At 22.1% G+C, this 19,334-nt stretch overlaps 1 protein-coding gene across 3 annotated transcripts in view; it reads right to left on the bottom strand.

Moving 5' to 3' along the window:
- Window positions 1-19,334, bottom strand: part of LOC129605853 (tyrosine-protein phosphatase 99A) — a 128,823-nt gene continuing 109,489 nt past the window's right edge. For 2 of the 3 annotated variants that reach the window (XM_055515829.1, XM_055515830.1), the window contains 6 exons: window positions 10,353-10,642; window positions 3,602-3,942; window positions 3,295-3,461; window positions 1,303-1,858; window positions 919-1,187; window positions 1-808 (listed from right to left, as the gene is read on the bottom strand). In XM_055515829.1, coding sequence (XP_055371804.1) covers window positions 166-808; window positions 919-1,187; window positions 1,303-1,858; window positions 3,295-3,461; window positions 3,602-3,942; window positions 10,353-10,642 — 2,266 coding nt within the window. In that variant the 3' untranslated portion in view covers window positions 1-165. The remainder of the gene's footprint in view (window positions 809-918; window positions 1,188-1,302; window positions 1,859-3,294; window positions 3,462-3,601; window positions 3,943-10,352; window positions 10,643-19,334) is intronic. The other variant, XM_055515831.1, reaches the window with a different exon arrangement.

Below are 19,334 nucleotides of genomic sequence, written 5' to 3'. Positions count from 1 at the left end.
TGTATTACTTTACTGGTTTTTCATTTGTGTATATTTTATGTGTATATATAGGTATATGTACTATATATGAATTTGTGTTTTTGTTGTTTTTTTGTATTATTAAATACTTTTAATGTCATCGTTTTACATATACACCTAAATTTATATATAATATATTTATTTATTTTAACCTACAACATCTAATTTTTGAGCATCTGTAACAGCTACAGATGTTATATCATTATCAATTTGATTTAATGGATGTTGAAGTGGTTGTTGATTATGATGATTATGATGTAAACCAATTGAATTACCAATATTAACACCACCAGCCGATATAACAACATCCAAGGGTACAGTTTGTATTGGTGGTATCATTATGATGCCATCAGATGGGGTTGTTGTAATATCACCAGTTCCAATTATTGTTGAACCATTGTTTAATATTGTTGTTTGTTCATTAGCATCAGTACCAGCACCAACAGAATTATTAATAGTAGCATTTATATTAATATTAGTTAACTGATTTGAATTTAATGTGCTACTAATATTACCATTACTACAGATTTTACTGTATAAATCCGGTGTTGCTGTAGTAACTTCTTCAAATTCTGTACGAATTGCTGTACGTTTTAATAATTGTAAATTTGATGGTAAATATGATAATATATTATATATAAGGCATATATCTTCACTTGATGTCCATACACCAGGACGTTTATTATGATATAATTTGGCATATGTATATATATTTGCTGTACGATCATATTCCATTTCCATTGATAATGATGTTATTGCACAAAATGTACATGCCTGAGCTCCACCATATCTAAAATTATATAAAATAAAATATTTTTTGTTAAATTTTTATAATTGATATTAAAAAATTATAATATTTTACGTTATAAATATAATTTAATTTTGACTGTAAAATATTACCTATCAACAACAACAATTGGTCCATTACGATAATCACTGGTACGATCATGTACATCAACAATAAAATCATAAATACTATTTGGATTCGTCATATCTGGCCAACTAGGACAATGTAACATTTTAACATTTAATTCATAATCATCCTGTATTGATTGTATAACAAAATCACGACTAACGTAGTCATTTTTATTTGTTTTACTTAAAAATTTAACACGATAATAATCGCTTTCAATGGGTTGCGTTTCATCAGGCCAAAATTGTGCAAATGTCTAAATTAAAAAAAATTAAACATAATTTAGTTTGTATAATTTAAGTGAATTACAGTATGTAATGTAAACAATGTAATAGGCAAAGCACATATTTTATTTTATTAAAATTACTTACAATTTCATCTAGTGATGACAATAGTACAATTGTTTGAGCATTATGATCCCATACCATTTGCCAAAAATCTTTAACAGTATGTGACATTGGATGTTGTGTTACAATAAAATCTCTTAAACGTCTAAATCCTTGTAACCATGATGCATTTATATAATCGCTACCATCTTCTCCTGGTTTTGGGGTTAAATGTACTCGACTACCTTCAATTGGGAATATAGCACCACGATTTTTAATTGAATTAACTTGTTTCATTGCTGATGCAATATGAATATCTTTTGTTTGAAATTGTATTATATTTTTATATTGATTTTCCAAGAATGTTGTATTATTTTTAAGTTCATCAATTTGATCACGTCGCAAATTTGTTTCTTGACTTGCAATCGCTTCAACTAATGCATCATGTATAAATATATATTGTTCTTCTGTTTGAACTAAGAAATTTCTTTGATTTCTTATATGACGTAAGAAACCAAATACATTAATAACACCTTTTGCAGCCATTTGTTTTAACATTGCATCTAATACTATATATGTGCCAGTACGACCAACACCAGCACTAAAAGCAAAAAGAAAGAAAGAGAAAAAAAAAAGGGAAATAAATTAAAATTCTGTGTATACTTCCTTTAAATTTGTATGTGTAGTGTGTACATAAAGATATAAGTAAAAAGGCAATGGAAGTATGGAAAATAATAGAAAATATTTTAGAGTACGCAAAATGAAGATTTCAAATTTTTAAATTTTACTCCTGACACTAATAAAATAATAGTTATAAATTAAATTCTGGAATTGAATTACTTCAATTCAAGAAAAGCAGAAGAAATATTTCTTTAGTTAATGAAATTTTCTCGAGAGAATGTATAAATTTTTTGAAATAAACTTTAAAAGTCAAAATGACCTACAAAAATATAACATTTTACTCCAAAAATAACTTTTCTTAAATTTTAATTTTATATTGAAAACTTAATTAATTGATATTAAGGATTTTATACACAGTTATGCGTATGCTTTAGAAGCAACATTTTGCTCAAAATTTAAAATATCTACTTCGAATTAATTCTTGAATTTTAAATATGAATTTCAGTAAATTTATTAAATTCCAAAAAGAAATAAGTCTTCGGATGCCTATATTGTCAATGGAATTCCAATAATTCAATAATCGTTTAGTTAATTACCGATTCACAATCAGGAATTTGAAAAATATTTACACAATTTAGGGTTTTCACAACTATTAAACCAGCTAAATCCAACTACTTTATTTGAAACATATACTGAAAATCAACAATAAGAAAATTTAAGATAATTTTTCACAAAATATAATATATTTTTTAAATTACGGAAAATCAAGAAGTTTTCAATTTTGTGTGCTGATGTAGAATGATTACTGTTATCTCTTAAATTTTCTACGCTACATTATTTTAATCTCTTAAAAGTTATTGAGATAATAAATTATTTTTCAAAATTCGAAATGTTAATACATCAATTATTATAGTAGATATGCGAAATATTTAAATATCAAATAGATGTTTTTATATATTTAAATGTATCGAACATCCAACTCGATTTTTTTAAAAAAAAAAAGACATTTTCAATATGAGTAAAAGGATTAAATTTGCATTTGATTTTATATGCATTCTAAGTAATATTACAATATTTATTATGAATCAAGACCCCATTTTCAATGTAATTACTTAAATTTGGAAATGGAGCGGTGCTATGTTTTATGCCGATCACTTTTTTTAAAAAAAGAAGGAAATTAAGTCTGGAAACTTATATATTTTATATATTAATGAAATCAGTTGTATTATATAATCCAAATTGTTCAAGAATCTTCTAAACTATAGGAGGCTCTTAGTGGGACTCTTGGAATTCAATCAATTGCAAAGTTATGTATAAGAAAACATTAATCAGTTATAAAATTCTACCAGAATGGCTTAAATTAATTAAACGTTAACAATATAAAATTAAAAAAAGTTGATAATGATTTACAGTTACCTGCAATGAACAACAATTGGTCCAGCATCTGGTGGATTAGCACTTGATGATTTTTTAACAAAATTTAATACTGGTAAAGGATGATCCGGTGTTCCATGGTCAGGCCAATTTGTATAATGATATTGATAAACAATTTTTTCACTATTTATTTGCTTCTTTTTCTTTAACTATATGAATAGGAAAAAAAAAATTAAAAAAAAAAAGGAATATTTTTATTATTATCAGAAATTTTCAAAAAATCGAATTATCGAATTCATTTATAAAAAAAAAAAAATTTTAAATAAGTACATAATTCAAATGATTTTACCTTTAAATGCTTAATTTGTAATGTTCTTACAGTATAAGTAGCCATAACTTCTTCTTCAACTAATTTTACTTGTATAACACCATAAGTTTCAGTACCATCTTTTGGCCAATACATATCACATTTACGACGTCCTCTTTCAACTAAATTTGTAATCATAACAATAATTGCGACACGTTGTTCCCATATCATACGCCAAAAGCAATCAAATGTATCTGGTAATGGACCCTGTGTACCAACAAATGCTCTAGATTTTTGATAGCCATCAATAAAATTTGCATTAATATAATCTAAATTTTTCTTTTGTCCTGGCATCGGATGTAAATGAACACGGCTATGATCATCTTTAAAGAAATAACAAAAAAAAAAAAAATATTGAGTTACATTGAAATTATTTTGTTAAGAGTAGAATTTTGCATGATATTACAAAGTGTGTATTTTTTTTTTGTGATAGAATTGTCAATGAATCTTGGTCAATTATTTCATAAAAATTTAATTGAAAATATTAAATGTTCCTGAATCCTGAATAATCTATATTATATAGAATTTTGTTTGGTGAAAGTTTTTTTTCTTTTTGAAATTTTTGAACAATCCACGAAAACACTTTTAGTATCTATATATTGTATTGGGTATTACTAAAAAACGATCATAAATATCTAGTGTTTTCTGCGTATGAAGTCTTTCTACACTGTTACAATGTATATATATTCAAATATATTACACAGTATCGTTTCTTTCTGAATGAATGATAAAATCAATACAAATATTTTTAACCTATTTTCGATTAAAATGGTAGGTATCGTAAGTTCTATTTAAAAAAAAATTTTACGAAAAAAGATATTCAATTTTTATGTTTTTTTTTTCGTGTTTGTTTTTTATTTTTAATGTAGATCGTGTTTATGTGAAAATTTTTTAATGTTATATTATACCTGTATACTTATATATTAATTTTACATGTAAATATAATGTGAAGGACATCAATTTAATGGATTTAAAAATCTCATTCTGTAATGGAAGGTGTTTTTCATTCTCATTCTATGTTATTGTTATTATAAAGTGCTTTTATTTAGTGTACACATAATTATTAAAGTATATATATATATTGAGAATATGATGTTCCTTCATTGTGAATTTATATTTCATGTTTTTTTTTTGTTTTTTCCCCATTTTACATTATTTTTTGTGTCATTATTAAAATAGAAAATGTGTATTATAAAAACAAATCCAGTATTTTGAAAATTCTTACATTATACATATATATATATATATATATATGTATATATACCAATTTAAAAAAATTTAAATTTGCAATAAAAAAAAAGCAATATATGTACATAGGTATTTGGAAGTTAAATAGGAAAAAATTTTTCATCTGATATGTTTATCATGGAAAAAGGCATGGAATGCTCTTGTTGTGATTTTCATCAGAATATAAATGATAACATAACTAGGTATTTGTGATCTTATATCTTACTATAATAGAAGGTTTTTGCTGTTTGTTTGAAAACATGTTTATAAAATTATTATTAGGTTGGATTTATTAAATTCTTTTCAAATAATACATAAAAGTAAATATACATACATATTGTTGTTCTTTTATAAATGCGACTAATTTTTTATATAATTAATATTTTAAGAATTTCAATTAATATTATATGTATATTAATAATAAATAATTAAATATTAAATATTAAATATTGAATATTCACAAAGTTAAAAATGGTATTTTGATTACAATTTTAATATTTTGAAAATTTATTTAAAATCGAAAAAAAAAATTTATTTTTCATAGCAGCTTTCTCTAATTTTAGCACAACTCGCATTCCTGGGAAATATATAACCTTTAATTTACTATCATCTTTTTTGCTTGTAATGGTTTGGTAAGGAAATAAAATACTGAAAATGTTTTACAACAATGATGCCTCTCTTCTGTTACAGAGGTGTTTAACTAGCCAACCAAGTTTCTCATATCTCGAAACCTGTTGAACTTCATATGTAGGATGTATAAAAGAAACACGCTTTTTTATGGGAAGCGTGTATGTTGCGCACCAAATATATATTTGTTAAAATAAAAAGTTTTGTTTTCTTTTTGAAAATTATATTAGGAAAATACCCGGAAAATTGTCAATTCTTGTTTTTTAAAATTATTTTGTAAAATGCTTTATAAAAAAGTATGAGAGAATTTTAATACATAATATTGTGAATGTATAACAGAATTAAACTGCTAAAAATAATTTTTCTTTACCCTTTAGTGAAAAATGTTTATAGCATACTTGTAGGCGTATTTAACTGTATTTGACATTTCTTTATATTCATTTTGAATTTATTTTCCATTTCATTGAATTTACATTTGCTGTTACAGAAAAAAAAAATTTTATTTCAGTTTTAATTCATAATTTTGCTTTAGAAAAGCATTTCTCTTTTTTTTTTTAAATAAAAATTTTAATTTGGTTTTATAATTGTAATTTGAAAATTTTCTTAAGCCGTTTTCGAATTCACACTCTATTTATGAAATTAAAAAAAAATTTTGGGAGTAAAAATATTTTTCCATTAATAATTGTATAAATTTTTATAAAATTTTTATACAATTAAATCTTAAATACAAGATCGGTAATCATTCTTAAAATACTTTAACAATGAATTGAATATAGAGAAAATTAATGTGGCTTATCTTCAAGTATGTTTAAAAATCTTAGAAATCATGTAGTTCTTCTTAAGACTATGTAAGAATTTATTGCGAGTTTCTTTACTGGATACTACCCAGTAATTGCTAACATTGAATTGGGCTCAACATATACCTAAGATGCTGGTTTATTCATACAATTTCATTACATATCTATAGGTAAGTATTTTTTATAACATGTCACGAGAACATAAATTTAATATCCTTTAATTTTTCCCCAAAGGGAAACTTTAAATTTCAACTTAATCTTTGGATCTTGATACCTTGTTTTACTATTGAAAAAAGAACTATAACACCAAAAGGTGCAGTATCACATGATTCTTCATAGACGCTTATAGGTATAAATTTTCAATATTTATTTTACTCTACCTCTAATAACTTTTCCGTTTTTTTTTTTTCTTTTCCTTTATAAGTCTATTTTAAATTTTTGATTTATTAAAGTCCTTTTGTTCTTAAAAATAACATTGGCTTTTGTATTCAATTTTATATATTCTTTATGTGTGTATCTACATGTATCTACATATACGAATAATATTCATATAAAAATTAAAAATATGTGTACGCGCGTATCGATTAAATATTTATTATTTGATTGAAAGAAAACGAAGCAATTCCAGGATTTCAAATATACTTAATATATATATATATATATATATATATATATATATAATATTCATACATATATATATATGTATGTATATACAGAAAAACAATTGAAAAGGAAATTTCTTATATGCAATATTAGTTGAATATATAGTCGCGGAACAAAAGAATTTTCTCAATTCATTTTTATTGGGTGTATAAAAATATGAAAATTTTATTTGCCTATGTAAATATTTCCAACCTCAGTCTGTGTATTCTTGTTTTTTTTTTTTGCAAGTAAAAACAGGAAAAAAAAAACTTTGACCTCAATTTATAAGTGGACGCGCTCGGCATATATAAAAATTCATATATATATATAAAAGTATAAGAATGCATGAATGTATTTCGTATAATGTAGTTGTATTTGCATTTATGCATAAATTAAAACCATTTTTCAATTCAAAATCGAATCATTTAACAATAAAAATGGATTTACAATTTACGAGTACTTATAAACAATCCATTGTGAATGGGAAAATAAATAAAAAATTGAAGAAGAAAAATGGAAAGAGAATAAAAATAAATATAATTTTTTTAATTATTCAGCACAACCATAAGATATAAGTAATCTTATGTTAAAAGATATCAAATTTCCCATTATGTTTATAGTTCTTATTCTTTAGAGAGCATTTTTCATATGCCTATACTTACGTTTATAATTGCTGCAATAAGGCAATAATTAAGCTATCTTAATTTGCTTAATGCTAAGCATGTTTTACAATGTTTAAACTCTCCGTACTCAAATTGCAAGTTTAAAAAAGTAATAATAGCTGATACCAGAAGTTTTAAGGCAAGTTAAAAGTAAAATTATTAAAATACTTACAGATATTTCTCGATTAAAGTGGTTTTCGGGACCGAAAATTTATGACTATAAGCAAAATGACTTAAATCGAACTTTATATCTAATTTTCATAAAAGAATTTATAAAAAACAGAATTGACGTATTAAAAATTTTGGGGTCTTATATCGAATTTAATTAAGATTAATGTTTTATTCGATACTATACATTTACATTACTCGACGCAGATTTAGGCAATTTTGTTTGAATGTCATTGTTGATAATATTATTGAAAGAAACTTACACTTAAATGTTTTGATTTTTTCGAAACTAATTTCGCATATTCTTATATAATATGAAATATTTTAGTAATTTAATTTTCTTCGTAATTATTTTAGCTGGGATGAAGTTTAACTGCAAATTTAATTTCATCGATATATACAACTAGTTTAAAATTCAAAATGTTTCATATTATTGTGTTAATCCCTTCGTGTTTAATATTTCTCATTAATTTTCGGCAATTTTTCTATATTTTATACAAATAGTCATTATCTTATATTGAAATTTCAAAAATACATGCACAGATATTCTCCTGGTAAGGTTAATATCGTAAATTTCTTAAAATGAAATGAGGTACAAAATTTATTAAACTATGTTTTAAAATAATTATGTGAATTTTAAATTGGGCTTCCATTTTGATCTCCTTTATAATTACCCAATCGAAACAGTGCTTATTATAGCTAAGTTAATTATATTATGTAAATTAAAATAAAAGAAATTTCGTATATAAGATCAAAAATTTTAATTTATAATACCCAACCAAATTAAATGAATGAATTGCTTTTTATATTCCATAAAAGATATAGAGAATTGAATTAAAATTTAAAAGAAAAATTATGTTTTTGAAGGGAATGGTGGTTAGAGAAGAGAAATTTACACTCTATTGGATTTGAACCATTAATAACAATCATAAAAATAAAGTTATATCACTATAAATGTATGTATGAATATATATATATTTATACAATGAAAGTTCTATAATAACAATGCAATATAATTTTATCCTCATTTTCGCCTTTTCTTTTATTTATACGCCTATAGCATGCGATTTTTCTTTTATTTTTTTAAATAATATTTTAGAAATTTTTGCATCCTTCTATTATGTATAACACTCATACTATAATGGAAAATTCTTCTGTTCTTGCGGTATGAAATATTTTTTGCTATATAATGATAAGAAAGAAACCAAAGTTAAGATCATTGAAGCAGTAAATATACACATACATATATATTGAAATATTTGCGTATAATAAAATTGCAAGGAAAAATTCTATTTCAATTTTAAAAGAAAAAAAATTTTTCTTTTTTTTTTAAACCAAATTTAAACCACTCGCGTTCAGATTGTGAATTTATATGAATATATACCGTATATGCTAATATGAGTATATATGAGTGTATATGTTTATGTATATAATGGGTATAATAGAAATTTGTGAAAATTGCTTTGTGGTAATAACTATCATTTTTCCATTCATTTTAAAATTATAAACAATTCTTTCCTATATTCTTGTTTTGTTTCTCTTTTAAAAGTTCCGATATTTATTTTTATATTCATGGAATATATAGCTATATATACATACATTAAATATTGGGTACTTTGAAAATTTAGGAAAAAACGGAATCTACATATGTATACATGTATATGTATATAAAATAAAAAGTAAAATATCCTTTGAATTGTTTGCGAGAATTGGTTAAAAAGAAAAATAAATGAAAAATTCATCGCCAATAGCTTTTCAAATGAAAAAAAAAGAAAAATAGGCAGAATTTTTGTCGTTTATTCAATTGTGGTAACTTAATTTTTTGCAAAAAATTGCATAAAATTTTAAATGGGATTTTGTAATATTATTTCCTACCATAGCCGGTTCACATAGATTCGGAGATATATTTGGAAAAAATGATTTTATATCACGAAACCGAAACGGATTTTAAATTTTTTTTGTTTGAGAATCTATAATTTCGTTTTTGTTTTTTTTTATGATATTTGGACTATTATAATTCATTAGTGTTTATTAATTCATTGAGGTTTAACTAGATTAGTGTTAGTAAGATAATAATGAGATTTAAAAGGTAATGTGTACGGATATATTATATGCGTCAGAGTCCTTGCTTCTGCATCGAAATTATTAAGAATTGTTAACAGTATGATTCGAAGTTTTTAGTAATTCATGGATATTTCACGCTCAAGAAGTTATAAGAAGACCAAAAGAAAAGATATTAAGAGATGTTTATGTATTAAGGGATAAAAGAAGATGTTTACTCAATTTTACTATATATGATTTTAAAGAGTATAACAGAATATGTGAATTATTTATAATTTAAGAACTATTTGGTAAAAATTTTTAGCATTGTTGAGAAATTTTCTCATTCATTGTGTAAATGTTCGATTAATCATTCTCACCTTTCCTCAAATTTAGAATTAATATTAATTAATTTTAATTTTGAATTCATTTTATTAATATGATTTTATTATAATATTATGGTTTATGATTTATGATATGAAATCTCGAATAATGAGAAATCTAACTTCAATTTAAGCACAAAACTGAATTTAAAAAAATTTTTTAAAATAAATTTTTTTATATACTTACATGCAATTATATTGAGGTAACGATTTTTTCTTTTATTTTCTGGATGTTGTGAATGTTCACAGGGTAAATCTTCAACAATTGATTCATTTTGTATTGCTTCATATTCTCGACTAAATCCAATATCACCATCAGCATGTAAAGATGCAACATGTTTTGTAAATTCATTAACTGGTACAGCAGCACGTATTTCACCGCCAACTTCAATTGCAACTTCCCAATCAACTTGAGGTATTGTTGGATGATTTGGTGGATCATCCAAATAATAGTAAGCAGCATGAAAACATTTCCTGCTTTTGGTTTGAAATTAAAAATAAAATAGAAAAGAAAAAGAAAAATATAAAATCATTTTATTGAAATGAACTTGAATTAAATAAATTTTAAATTTGTATGTGTTTTATAAAAAAATAAAAGATAAGATTGGAATTATTCTGAATTTTTTTTCTATAAAACTACATGTGCTTCATAAGAGTTAAATTTGGTTTTTTTTAAGTACGTGTGTGTTATAATTTATAACTTAAGAAACGCCTGTACTGAATCACAATTGGTTAATAATTTTTCAACAATAAATTAAATTATTCAAATTAGTAGTGTAATTTTAACTTAAATCTTATCCGTTAGTTAAAATTTTTTTCATAATTAAATCCCCTCAGATTGGATCAAGTTTATTTGATTTACACAGTGCTGTTGAATAACCAGCTAAATAAGCAGACAGAAATTAACATTCTTTTTAAAAAAAATTCTGACAACTTAATTTAAAAATATATTTTTTATAGGTTTCTTACTCATAGGCTCTTAGGACCCTCAACAACCATTGAACATTTATATGAAAATTTAAATATTATAACAAAAAATTCTTATTCACAACACTTAACATAATTTATCCCATAAATTTACACATTATCTCAATATGCAACCTAAAAGTATGCAATTTTTTCAAATTTATATCTATCAATTGTTTCATTCATCATGAAAAATTGTAATATTGTGCAGTTATGACACTATGAAATCCAATAACAATTCTTAACATCTATTTTAAAGTATTAAATTTGTAGAGTGTATTTGGCGTTATAAATATCTAGGATAATTAATAGAATAAAAAATTAATTGAATGAAATAAATTATGTAAAATAAATCAAAACTTAAGTACTACTTGCTAATGCACTTTTCGTTATTTAAAAACTCTTGACTTACAATATAATAATATGTATAACAAATTAATATAGTGAAAGAATTTTTAATTACGTGATTTAAACATATATACGTGTATATACTTATTTTATGTCCTATAAGTGTTCATTTTTCAATTTATTAGTAATTAAATTTACCAGAAATAATCACTAATAAATCACTTATATATTATTTTTTATATATCTATGGTATATTCATATATGTCTGTATAATTATTTCAAAGAGTCGCGATTATGCTAATTAGGTCTCCTTCTATATATTATTTAATTTTTGTTATTATTATTATTATTATTGTATAATAATATACGTAATTATGTTTTGAAATAGATTTTTTTATGATTATTTTTGTATAATAAAAACTTAATTTTATTTCAATTTTATAATTTTATACATATAATTAGATTTTTATATAAAATAGTTGTTTATATGTATAGGTATATTTGTTTTTGTTCAAAATATGTATATATATATATATGTGCAATAAATTGAAAAAAAAATAGCACTATATATATATAGGTATACCAATTTAAATTTTAGAAAATTTAGAAAACTTTATTTCAATTAATTATTTTGAGTTTATTTGCATAAATTAATTAAAATACTTGTATTTAATAATAAATGAATTTTAATTATACAACTACACATGCATATATATATATAGATAATATAAATTATGCAATGTATAATTTGTTTACTCTTTTTATATTCATATTTTTGTTTTTTCAATAATTTCAAATTTTTAATTTAAAATTTATACATATAATAATTGAATTGATTACAAAATATTAGATTTGATTATAATTTTAACCCTTTAGCAGAAAATAAAATGCTTCCTTGAATATTAACATTTAGCATGGGAATATCTAGGATTCGGAATAGTATTGGGACTTAAATCGACAATTTTTGAAAATTTTATTTTTCCTATTCTAATTTGAATATTGAAAGAGTTATTTTATATTTAATATGAGAGGAATGTGGAGTGCCAAATTTAATTATAAACTGAATTGGTTGCAAACTAGAGTCCCGTTTTTGCTAGATGTTCCAAAAATATAAAATTTTATTATTGCTTATGAATTATGTATAATATTCTGTTGCTTATAAAATTATTTCAATAAGACAAAAATATAAATTTTAGTTCAATAAATTCTTTTGCTGTTTCGTTTGAAGAGTTGGAAACATACTTTTGAAACAGTGACGAAAATAATGTTTTCTTAATTGGCCATTTTTCACTTCTCGAAAAATTCGAGAAATACCGAAAATTTGAGCTTAATTTTCAGATTTGTCCAATAAAAAATTTCCTTGCCCTATGATACTTTTATGGAATTTTCTTATTAATTATTTAATATTTTTAAATACTCGCGATGTTATGTGTTTGTCATTAAGCCTATTAAAATTTTGTTATGAAAATTATTAATAAATAAATTTCTTTAAGGCTCGTTAAATATAATATTATAATTAGTGTTAATGTGCTATATAAGTTTTCATTAACCTCATGAATTCCATTGGCCTGAAAGATGAAACATGAAGTTTTAGTAGTTTTCTTTTGTATGTAATCATATTAGAAGGTCATGGTTCTAGTTTTCAAAGTTTTTTATATTGTATATTAATTATAGTCAAAAAAAAAACTACTATATAAACCTACATACATATATCAACGATGGAAATTAGTAAAATTAAGACATTCAAGCACATATAATAATTTTTGTTTATGATATTTACATATTCATCGTAAGGGGTTAAAATTTTATAACTGAATAAGTATATAGTGTTATAAAGAACTCACATTTATAAGTGAATATCACTATAACTAAAATATTATTTGAAAAAAAATAAATTATTATTCTAAAATGAATAAATAATTTAGATTAAGAGTGAACTTGAGTTAATGAATGGTGCCAAAATATTATTATCCTTTTTTATTCTATGTATTTATTTTATATGGAATAATATAATTCATTTGTTTTTAATGTCAGGATCAGATAAAATTTCAATAGAAAAATTTCAAATTTTTTTTTTTTACTTAAAAATTAAATTATGATGTTTTTTTCGTAAAAAATATAGTTTATTAGAATTATTTTTTACTAGTAAATATGCGAAAATCAAATTAAAATAAAATATTTTACTTTTCAAGTACAAACATATGTTTATATTAATTATGAATAAATAATTATTTGCTAAAATATGTATGTATAGTTACAGTTTCCATAGAAATTCCTATACATTGCAATTTGCAATAAAATTCTTTTAAAGATTTTCACTGAAATTAAAATATAATTTTTTCTCACGGGAATATGAATTAACAATACCGAAAAGAGGCGAATAAAATTAATTAAAACTGGAATATTTAGATAAATAAAAATTATAATCGTATGTTGAGGTAACTGAAAAAAATGAGATTAAATTCCATAATATTTTCAAAATTTTTAAGTTATGTGCAAACATATTATATAATAAAATATAGCTACTATTCAATATTTATAGTTCATTCAGTAAGGTCACCAATTGATATCGATTGAGATGTTTCGGTGAAAATTTAATTTTCTTTTAAAAAATTCTCGCAGCTCAAATTATAGATGCAATATTGCGATTTTTTAAGGGTCTGGGAATTGGGACGAAAATCACAATGCAAAAATATTATAATATAAACTACTATTTTGATCATCTTGTTAATAATAAAATTTTCGATAGAGTACCTAATCAAAATACAGTAATTAACATTGGTTCTCAAAGATTTTAAATTTGAAAGAGTTGGAGTTGAAACAGGGATAAAGTTAAAAGAGGGAGTTAATAATAAAATGTAATAAAAGTCTTACTGTATACATACTTTGTATTTGTAAAAAGTTTTAAAAATTTCTTTTGATTATTATTATAAATGTCCTATAATATCCCACAAATATCATTTTTTTTTTTGTTATACATACCTACATGTTATACAAATTTATGTTTTATTATATTTTCATTGAATGCATGAATTAATATTGAAAACTATTTAATTTTTTTTTATTAAAAAGTTCTTCACTAAAAAATATTGCATGCGATATATTTTAATTAAAAAAAAAAATCATATATCAGTCATTATTTTTCACTATGACTACATGTGTGTACCAACACATACATACATATATAATATGTGCATGTATATAGATTTATTTAATATAGAAAATTTTATATAACTTTTTTAATTAAAAACTTCAATAATATAAAATTCATTACCATTTCTTCTTCATGACTTTACGATTTTTATTAATTTGATTTTTTTTTTTTTAATGAAAAATCTGTCTTTAAAATCAAAAAAAAAAATATATGCAAAATATTCAAAATATTATATAGACAATAGAGAAGCGATGATTTTATCAGTTTTATTATGCCCATACATATACATATATGTGTGTGTATGTATATAGGCATTTTAATTTATTTTGAATTAAAAATTCAATAAAATTTTTCATGTAAAATAAAACATAACCTCCCAGAAAATAAAATAAAAGTCCAAACTTTTTTAATAATATTTTTATTCTTTTACATACATACATTTTTTTTTTTCAATATATGTACATACATTTATATGTGTATGAATATCAATATCTTTTAAACTATTAATTAAAAAAAAATTCATATATGAATACTCGATCTACATTTATGGATTTTTTTTTTTGTGTATTCTGAGAACATTTAGAACTTTTAATTAAAAATAAACAGAATTTTGTAATAAAAATAATCTAGAAACAAATTTGATTAGCTTAATATATGCATATATTTATACATACATATACATAAAATGTATATAGGGAGTATAATATGCAAATGCATCATGATATTTTCAATATTTCATATTAAACAAAAAAAAAATATTAATATAATTGATGACTTAACAACTTTCAGCAATTTTAAAATTATAAATACATGCTTATACATATCTGCATACACATATGCATAAATGATTGCGTATATTAATTTAAAAAAAAAAAGTTCTCATTGTATCTATGATTTTTCAAAAATTAAAATACCCAAACACATACATATATTCGCGTATATTGAAATTATTATATAAAATAGGATAAAAATCAATATTAATTGTTTTATGTTTTGAAGAACAAATTGATTTATTATTAGACCCGCTCTTAACATATCATTCAAAATTTATTAATTTTTTCAATTTTTATTTTTCTTTTTTAAATGTTATATATGAATATACTTTTAAGGGGTTTTAAAAAAATAACTATAATAAATTTTTTTTTTTTTTGAAAATCATTTGATTTTACAAATATTTTAATAAAATGTAAAATAAAAAATTAGAGTAGCCTCTAAGTGGTAAATATTCGAACTATTAATATTATAATAACAGGGTGATTGAACTATAGTAGTATGTAATAGTATGAATGAATGTGTAAACCAAGACTAAGATTTGTTATGTAAGTGCGTCTAATGTATAATTTGTTGTGTAATAAAATTATTTTATTAAAGTATGAATTCCTTGTGATATACGAGTATATTACGTATATATTACATTTATACAATTTTAACTATTTTTAACAAAAATAAAGATCGTATCACATAAATTTTCTTGTAACCGTGCGAAATCTCAATATGCGTATCCTTATTTATTGGTACTACCCGAACCAATAGTATCCCGATTTTCAGAGTATCCCGATTGAAATTAGTTTTTGAGTTATAATATGAATTTATATGAATAAACGAAGCAGACATGGCTAAAATTACTAAGATTTTTTTATATCTCGAAAACTTTATTTAGTAAATCAGTAATATAAAGAGAATCGTTAATTTATGACATTTCACCAACATCAATTTGAACATGTATGTAGAATTTGCAGTATAAAATAATGTTTTAAATAGTATTGCAGAAAATTAATTTTTGTTTTGTATTATGAACTATATTCAACAAATTTCATGAGTGCTGGAAAAATCATGACTACCATAGGTTTGATAATTAATTTTTATTAGTCATTTAAAAATTTAAGTGCGTTTTTTTTTTTTCAATTTTCCAAAAAATTAATTTTCTGAAAAATTTTTCAAATTTTTCAAATAATTTAAAATTAATAAATACTTTACTAAAACGAATTCGATTTTTCGAATATTATTGCTAATTGAAGTCTGAAAAATATTGACGTAGCTGCCAATATTTGATTACTTTGTAAATTTTGATCATAAAAATGCTATTATTAAAAAATATTATAAAATTTATTAATGAATTTGAAAACTTTTCAATAATTTCAATAATTTATAGTTATTTTTGAAATATAAAAGAGAGAATATTTATTTTCTTTTCCAAATTTATGCATTCGTAACAAAAAAATAAATAAAAATTTATTTTTAAAAATAAAAGTATTTCTTTCCAAATTCTTTTATGATTTTTTCAAAAACAAATTTAAAATATTTTGATTGAAAAATTGTTTGTTTTTTTGTTTTTTTTTGCATAGCCATTTTCATATTTTATTTGTTTGTATGCATGTGCTAATAACCTTGTTTCTTGATCAATTTTTGCTTCTTTTTTTTTTCATATTCTTAATGATTTTTTTTAGAAAAAAAAAAATATTAAAAGTTTAAAATTTTTATAAAATATTTTTGTTTACAAATTTGCATATCTTTAGGGTTTGTTAAAGCGATTTTTTGTTTTTTTTTTTTTTTTGTTTGTTTCTCAAACATAATTGAGGATGCAACAAATTTCTTATCTTTAATTCAATAAAAAAATATAAATAAAGAAAACGAACAAAACTTTTTATTAAAAAACAAAAATAAAGAAAATAAAAATAGAAGAAAAAGGATAAACAATGAAAGCTGACAATTTTTTAAGAGAAGCGTGAATAAAATTTTTTTTTATTTAAGAAAGAATAAAAATTAAATAAGAATTGAATGCATAAAATTACATTTAAAAAACTTATAATAAATTCCACTAAAAAAAGAAGGAAAATAAAAAAATTAAATCGAGAAATACACCAGATGGAGAACACTGCACTTTCATTATAGTGTTTAAAAAATATACGGCGAAATATATATATACGAGTATATATATATATATATAGGAAATGTTCCGAAATTAACTGGAGGAAAAAAAAAAGAAAAATAATTATTTGCATTTTCATTTATTTACACCGCATTTTTGGTTGGTTTTTATTTAATTTGAGTTTTTCTTTTATTTCTTTGTCGTTTTTCGATCCAGTTATTCCTTTTTTTTTTTTTGAATCTTTTCCAAAGTATTTTAAAAGTATGTTTTGTTTTTTTTTTATGTTTTTAATTTTTTTTTTTTTAATTTTCCGCTCTTTTATTTTCAATGTAAATTATTCTCTTTATTAAAAACTTATAAAATTTTACATAACTTGTTAAAAAACACTTTGCCTTCAAACTTATTATTAGAAGATGGTATTAATTTTATTTTTACGTTTGTAATACCAAAAAGGAAAATATATTTGTTGAATGTGACTAGCATTGTTTGTTAAAGTTTTCTTTTTTTTTAATTTTGAAGATCATTTACAATATGAAGTTCAACATTCTTATACGTTTAAGCATACGTTCGGGTGTAAATTTAATTAAGGCTGACTCTACATTTAATTTACCTCTGATATTTTATTAGAAAAATAAAAAACTTAAGAAATATTATGTATGAAAACCGAGAGATCTCGGGTCAGGTCTGCATTAATATAATATTCAAGATTAGAATATAGCTTAATATGCTATGAGATAAAAAATTAGTATAAAACTAATTACTACTCGTATATTGACTGCCAGAAATATAAAATAATATTAATAATCTTAAATGTTTAGTATTAAAAAATTGCGGCATGACTAACGAAACTGGGGCTCGACCATCTTTGATATTATATTCACCAACCGTATTTCTCTTGTAGTTTCATAATAACTTAATAAATTTATTACCAATAAAATATTCATATAACAATTATATACCTTATAGTAATCAAGAGTCAACAAAACAAAAATTATTATTATTCTTTTTTAAAATTTTTTATTATTATTTTGTTGAAGTTTATTGTCTGAATTTATAAGTTGAAGTGAGTGAAAATAGTTCAAATTAACACAATAAAATATATAAAGTAGATATAGAGCTGAAAAATACGATTTATTTAAATAAAAAAAGTTTTATTTGGAAATTTATGTTGGAAAAATTTTTTTTAAATTGTTAAAAATATTAAAAAATTTAAAAATTTTACATTCCTAAGTGAATTATTAAAATTATAGTCATATACATTAAATTATTTAATTTAAAATGTAATCAACTCTTCCAGTTGGTTTAGGTAATGGTGTATTTTATATTTTACCGCATATTTAATTTAAATTAGCCATGATTACCTTCAGTCATGAATTCATATATCAATTATAGTTCTACCAATAGCCATTCCGAATACTATATTCGAACTATAAACTAAGCATGTATTTAATTATTATAAAAATTGTTAAAAGTCCAAATATTATACAAAAAAAAATTTGTCCATTTTACACAGCTGCATTTATTAACTGTTGCTATTATTGACATTTCCGAATAAAAGAAGAAAAGAGGATTGTAAAAAGTAAAAAAAAAAAACAAATATGTTACAAAAAGGATTTTTTTTTTATTTAAATTTTTCTTTTAATTGTATTGGAAATTATATTGAATATTATCGTAGAATATCCTTTAAAATTGAATAAATTCAGATAATTGTTTTTGCGTATACCAACTATTAAGTTAATTTTATAATTTACGTAAAAAAAAAAGAGAATTTTTTTTTTTCCATATCTTTTGATTTTATTGCCAATTTATAATTGTGTTTTTCAGTATTGTCA

Source organism: Condylostylus longicornis, unplaced genomic scaffold (genome assembly GCF_029603195.1).
Source record: "Condylostylus longicornis isolate FDR11 unplaced genomic scaffold, ASM2960319v2 ptg000015l, whole genome shotgun sequence".
In the NCBI taxonomy this organism is placed as follows: Eukaryota; Metazoa; Arthropoda; class Insecta; order Diptera; family Dolichopodidae; genus Condylostylus; species Condylostylus longicornis.
This window is presented reverse-complemented; position numbering and strand designations above follow the sequence as displayed.